Source organism: Rosa chinensis, chromosome 7, assembly GCF_002994745.2.
Source record: "Rosa chinensis cultivar Old Blush chromosome 7, RchiOBHm-V2, whole genome shotgun sequence".
NCBI lineage: Eukaryota > Viridiplantae > Streptophyta > Magnoliopsida > Rosales > Rosaceae > Rosa > Rosa chinensis.
Genome location: NC_037094.1, coordinates 15,107,802 through 15,114,458, shown reverse-complemented (window position 1 = coordinate 15,114,458; position 6,657 = coordinate 15,107,802). Strand labels below are relative to the sequence as shown.

Here is a 6,657-nt window from a genome sequence, read left to right as displayed (position 1 = left end):
GAATCGTTAGAGGCCGAAGTGCCCTATTTAAGTGCAATAGGCACGTTATTGTACTTAGCTCAATGCATAAGACCAGATATCTCATTCGCAGTGAACTTGTTAGCTAGACATAGCTCTGCGCCAACACGCCGCCATTGGATTGGTGTAAAGACAATCTTTCGATACCTAAGAGGTACGATTGATATGGGCCTATTTTATCCCTACAAAGAGAAGAGGAATGACGGAAGAATGGGAAAGCATGATAAAGTGGCCGGCCATATTGCCTCCAACGCCGCCACCACCACCAAGGGTGGCCGGCCTCACCCTATCCCCCTCCATCAAAACGACAATGATGTTTTGATGGGTTTTGCTGATGCAGGGTACCTCTCTGACCCTCATAAAAGTCGTTCCCAAATGGGTTATGTCTTTACCATGGGAAGCACTACGATATCTTGGAGGTCTACAAAACAGACCCTTGTTGCTACTTCCTCCAATCATGCAGAGATTATTGCTCTACATGAAGCTGTGCGTGAATGCATATGGCTAAGGTCTGTAATTAGACATATTCAAGGAAGTTGTGGTTTGAAGTCTACCACGGATGAACCTACATGCATTTATGAGGATAATGCAGCTTGTATTGAACAAATGAAGTTAGGTTTCATCAAGGGCGACAACACCAAGCATATATCGCCTAAGTTCTTTTATAATCAGCAACAACAATCACTTCTAAAGATTGAAGTGAATCAAATCCGATCAGAGGATAATATAGCGGACTTATTCACTAAGTCGTTACCTAAATCCACCTTTGAGAAACATGTAAAGAGCATCGGATTGAGAAAGTTATCCGAACTCCCATGATTGTAGCAATCAGGGGGGAGATATCGACATCAGGGGGAGTTATGATGTCTACATGTTTGATCTCGAAGAGTAGAGGACGTGTTGTACTCTTTTCTCCTTCTCGAGCGTGTTTTTGTCCCACAGAGTTTTTCACTCGAGCAAGGTTTTTAACGAGGCAACGGATGAAGCGTCACCACCAAGTTTGAGCGGCACAAGGGGGAGTGTTGAAGGAAATCAGCTATTAGTGTGCCTAATCAAACTAGGAGTACGTAGTAATAGGAGAGAAGATTCTAGAATTCCTAATCCTATGCGGATTAGTATTCCTTGTAACATTAGAATATGTACTTGTAATCCCTATATATAGGGCTCCTATTCTCAATAATACGACACACAATTCTCTGTACATTCTCTCTCGATTCCCTTTTACTTAAACACTTTGAAAACCAATTGAAAAGAAGTCTATTATTTATCTTGCCTTACATAAGAAAAATTTCTAGATCCGCCACTGCTGCTAATCTACACTATTACTTATCTTTTATGATGGATCCTTTTTGAGCTTTTTTTTGTTTTTTTTTTTTTCATTTTGTTTCTTAGCAAGCTGACATGTATGCTTCTAGATCATGCCTGTAACTAGGAGTATTATATGTTATAGACTTCTGAATTCAAAGCCCGCAACCCTCTCATACATGTGCTGACTATAATATTCATAGTAAGCTTACTGTGGAATTTGACCAATATTGTTTATAATAAGATGTTTGCATTCCTTAACAGCTGCGAATCCTCCATTTTGGTAAATCCTCTGTCCTGTAACCTCATTAGCAATCATCTGCAAAACAAATGGGGATATTCAGCAAGAAAGGAGCATCAGGATTCTCGGCCTCTTCCACAGCAGAACAAGTTACTCAAGGGATTGATGGAAATAGTCTTACTTCAATTGTTACAGGTCACAAGTATATGCTCTGTGCTACTGCTTTATTTTCAAGCTTTACTATGTCCTCCTCTGTTCCATCTCTTTGGTTTAGATGGAAAGGGTTAATTATAAGCTGATAGGACTCAATATGATCTCAAGGATTTTTTACCTCAAAATATTTGTAGCTTCCGTTGTGTTTATACGAAAAGTTTTCAAATAAAATGCCTAGCGGTTCTCTAGAATGTAAATAAAGCGTTCGGTTTATGTTTTAGAGGCTCGCGGCACTGTGACGTGCTTAAGCTGGTGAGGTGCAGCTTGGGGCGTTACATATGCACCTCTTCTAAGTCCACTTGTTGGATAAGTACATGCATAGATTGAATTCTAAGTGTGATTTAATGCTTTGCATCCTCCTGTTACAGAAATGGCCACTGCTGCTGCAACCTCTTAATGTTTAACAAGAAGTCAATTCCAAAAATGAATTCCCAACCACCACAAACATCAGCGTCTCTTTCATAATTGGTACAACATTTATTTCTTTATCTCACCAATAATTTCATATACTATAGCAATATAGGGAAACTGGGTAGTACAATTTTCTTACTTCACTAAAAGGAATTATGGGACTAAAAGAAGTAAAACATAGATCACAACCTCATGAGCCCTATTTTTTTGTTCGCCTAGGGCCCCCGAAATCTCAGGGCCGGCCCTGGGCCGTATATAAAAGGGTCGAGTAAAGCAAAGCACAAGAATGAGTTAAGTAAACATATTTTAGAGTTTTTTTTTTTTTTGAACGAAAATAGGTCAGCCATTTTATTAGATTCAGCGAGCAGTACAAAAACGAAACACCCCTATGGGGTCGACAGAAAGCAATCGTTTCTTAGAACCACAAAAACCCTATTCTAAACTAATAGCGTCCTAGTCCCGAGTACACCCACCTTTTAGGAAATCCACGCACCATTATTCTAACAAAAACCAGAAAGCTCGAAGCAGGCATAAAAGGTAACAACAAAGGCACTGGTTTTTGCGACCCAAAATCAAAATAAACTACTTGTAGAAAGTGATTCCTCACCTTCTACCTTTCCCTCTGCAACCGGAGATTCCACACGTGGAACAGACTCACCCTCCCCTACTTGCATTGTTCCTTGCACATTAACAGCCTCATCAGCTGATGCTTCCAGATTTGAATCAAAACTCAAAGCCTTTCCCCACCTCTTATACTTGTGGATCTTCTTCTCCACCTGTTCCACTTTAGCTTTAACCTTATTTTTAAGAGTTTATAACTCCAATTAAAATATAAGAAAATTTTCTTTGAAAACCAATTGAAAAGAAGTCTATTACTTATGTAAGATAAGAAAAACTTCTAGATCCGCCACTGCTGCTAATCTACACTATTACTAATCTTTTATGATGGATCCTTTTTGAGTTTTTTCTGTTTTTTTTTTTTTTCATTTTGTTTCTTAGCAAGCTGACATGTATGCTTCTAGATCATGCCTGTAACTAGGAGTATTATATGTTATAGACTTCCGAATTCAAAGCCCGCAACCCTCTCGTACATGTGCTGACTATAATATTCATAGTAAGCTTACTGTGGAATTTGACCAATATTGTTTATAATAAGATGTTTGCATTCCTTAACAGCTGAGAATCCTCCATTTTGGTAAATCCTCTGTCCTGTAACCTCATTAGCAATCATCTGCAAAACAAATGGGGATATTCAGCAAGAAAGGAGCATCAGGATTCTCGGCCTCTTCCACAGCAGAACAAGTTACTCAAGGGATTGATGGAACTGGTCTTACTTCAATTGTTACAGGTCACAAGTATATGCTCTGTGCTACTGCTTTATTTTCAAGCTTTACTATGTCCTCCTCTGTTCCATCTCTTTGGTTTAGATGGAAAGGGTTAATTATAAGCTGATAGGACTCAATATGATCGATATGTCACAGAAGTAACTTCCCATGTAGGAATTATGGGAAGAAAACTAGAAAAGCAGTTATTTGACTTCCTCTTGTTAATTCCTTGTATGTGAAACTAGAACCATTCTATTCTTGAAAGGTTTTTTCTCGGTTGCATTGAGATGTCTCTTCCGCGATATATTTGTATCCTTAAGTTCTATCTCTCCTATTATGTAGCACATGGAGACACCAATATGAGCTTAAACTATGTACTCAAGTCTCAACTTTGTTCAATTTCAGGAGCCTCAAGTGGTATTGGCGTAGAGACGGCGCGTGTTCTTGCATTGCGCGGTGTTCATGTAATAATGGCAGTAAGGAATATAGATGTTGGTACCAATGTTAAAGAAGCAATCCTTAAAGAAATCCCCAGTGCTAAAATTGATGTCATGGAGTTAGATCTCAGTTCATTGGCATCCGTAAGAAAATTTGCAGCAGAGTATAATTCCAAAGGCCTTCCCTTGAATATCCTTATGTAAGATAAGCAATCATGTTCTGATCTTTTTCTCTCATTGATTCTCTTGTATGTACTCAGTATTCACTGCGGTGAGAAGCTCATATAGAAACAATTTGCACTTCTTCCTTTGTTATCAGTAACAATGCAGGGGTCATGGCAGATAAATTCAAGCTATCTCAAGACAACATAGAACTCGATTTTGCAACTAACCATTTAGGTCTGTTACCTTCAAATTTTGCAGGCTGCTTTAATAAATCTATACATTTGTTACTTAAACCATTCAATTGCAATATGCAGGTCATTTTCTTCTCACAAATCTTCTGTTAGATAACATGAAACACACATCAAGAAAAAGCAGCATAGAGGGGAGAATTGTTAATGTATCATCAATTGCCCATAGATATATATACCGTGAAGGAATTCGTTTTGATAGTATTAATGACGAATCAAGGTAAGACTATGCATGGCAGCATGTCTTTGATGAATTGTCTCTAGGCTTTGCTGGTTTAAGATTATTAATTAAAATGTGTTTTACTTGCTAATTTACAGATACAACAAATATGTTGCTTACATAGAATCCAAGCTCGCCAACATATTGCATGCTAATGAGCTTACAAGGCGCCTCAAGGTAGTGATTGAGTGCCTTTATATTTTAGATTTGTTCTGCTTTCTGAACTTCTTGGTTGAATTGGTAACTTTTTCTTTTTTTTGTAACGTTAACTAAACAGGAAGAAAGGGTTGAGATAACTGCTAATTCTCTTCATCCTGGAACAATTCGCACCAATATTATGCATAATGATATCAGTGTAAAGTGTAAGCTTCATCTGCTGTGCTTACCAGTGTGAACTGGTGTGGGTTTTGAGTTTTCAATGATTAACTTATTGTTTGGCGTGACACAGGTCTTCTGAAGGTGCTCAGGATCCTTTTTTTGAGCAAAACTATTCAGCAGGTACTGCTTCGATCAGGTTTTACAATATATGTAGCATCACTATTTTGAGTGCAATGCTGCATGGACTCATGAACCATATTACAACACTGTAGCGTCACTTACGATATAGGATCCACATAAACGAAGGGGGTCGCATGGCTATTAGAAATGTGATATACACTGTGATTCAAATGTTTATTTCTCATTGAACATGGTCATGCAGGGAGCAGCAACCACATGCTTTTTGGCACTGAATCCACAAGTTAAGGGAGTAAGCGGTGAATACTATGCGGATTGTAACATTGCCAAACCGATATCTCAGGCAAATGATGCAGATTTGGCTAAGAGACTCTGGGATTTTAGCTTGAGTTTGACCAATCTCAAGTAGTAGTGGAGGTTTCTGGGCCATGCTTTAGGGAGCTGAAATTCTGCACTATTCGTTATGAAAATCAGTTGTCATATCAAATATTTGTACCATACTTGTAATTTATTACCAGTTGGCCGTCAAAACAATTTGTCCTACTCAATGACATTGTTCCATATATGAGAGCAACATCACAAATTCTATTCTGTTGCTTATTATAAATTCCAAATGCATTCAATTTGCACAAACGTCATGGCTCTGCTAATTTGCATTATTACTCGTCTTTATTGATAACCCTTCCTTGGTAGATTATAACCATGCACCAAGGACATATAGCAAGAATATTTGATTCATAATCATTATATATAGGAAAAAGGATTATTAAAACTGAATTTGGTAAGTCGCCTCCATTGGTATCTATAATCATGGGGCTGTCTCTTTTATTAGTTGTCACCAGCAGTTTATGAATGCAAGTCAAGTATATATGCATTGTTGGTTTTGCTGATACCATGAAAAGAAGAAGATATGGCTGAATGAATAATCATTGATCTGTAATCATGTACATATACAGTAAGTGAACGTGCTATACACGTTTGTCTCTCCTATAAGTAAGCTATCAGCTATCACTACCAACTACAATCTAGGAATATAAAAGGAAACTGTTATATACAGAATATCTCTACTTTATACACAAGATAAGTCAGATTATTTTCCTAACAGTTCTCCACTCTGCAACCTCAGTAGTTACCAATCATCTGCAAAAGAAATGGGGATATTTAGGAAGCAAGGAGCATCTGGATTCTCTGCCTCTTCCACCGCAGAACAAGTTACTGAAGGAATTGATGGAACTGGTCATACTGCAATTGTTACAGGTCATGCTCTATTTTCAAGCTTTCTATACTATGCTATTACTGCTTTATTCTCAAGCTTACTAGGCCCTGCTCTATTACAATTCTTTATTTTGGATGAAAAGGGCTTAAAAGCTTACTGATCCAAACAAAAATAGAATAAGAATACAGCATGACAGAATCCAAAATCCTTGACAGCCTCCTTAGATATGTTCCATTGCTTCCAAGTTAGGCTGTTGAGTATGTTTGAGCACAAAATAACAGGCCCATGACTAATGGCATGACAGAGTCCAAAATGCTTGACAACCGTCCTATGAATTCCACCTCGAGCTCGATCTACACATCATCCTGAACATATTGATATTATGAATCACTGTTTTTGAGA

The 6,657-nt window shown here is 38.0% G+C and overlaps 1 protein-coding gene across 3 annotated transcripts; it reads left to right on the top strand.

The window, feature by feature from the left end:
* The first annotated feature begins 1,587 nt into the window (after positions 1-1,587).
* On the top strand, positions 1,588-5,646 carry LOC112179148 (short-chain dehydrogenase TIC 32, chloroplastic). Of its 3 annotated transcripts, none has more exons than XM_024317485.2 (8): positions 1,588-1,759; positions 3,919-4,150; positions 4,270-4,349; positions 4,430-4,583; positions 4,682-4,760; positions 4,861-4,945; positions 5,032-5,081; positions 5,284-5,646. In XM_024317485.2, the coding sequence occupies exons 1-8, from the start codon at positions 1,654-1,656 to the stop codon at positions 5,446-5,448; spliced, it is 951 nt and encodes a 316-aa protein (XP_024173253.1). In that variant the 5' UTR covers positions 1,588-1,653; the 3' UTR covers positions 5,449-5,646. The 3 variants fall into 3 exon arrangements, with proteins under 3 accessions (XP_024173253.1, XP_040367645.1, XP_024173251.1); XM_040511711.1 differs by lacking the exon at positions 1,588-1,759 and adding an exon at positions 2,956-3,543; XM_024317483.2 differs by lacking the exon at positions 1,588-1,759 and adding an exon at positions 2,963-3,536.
* The last annotated feature ends 1,011 nt before the right edge of the window (positions 5,647-6,657 follow it).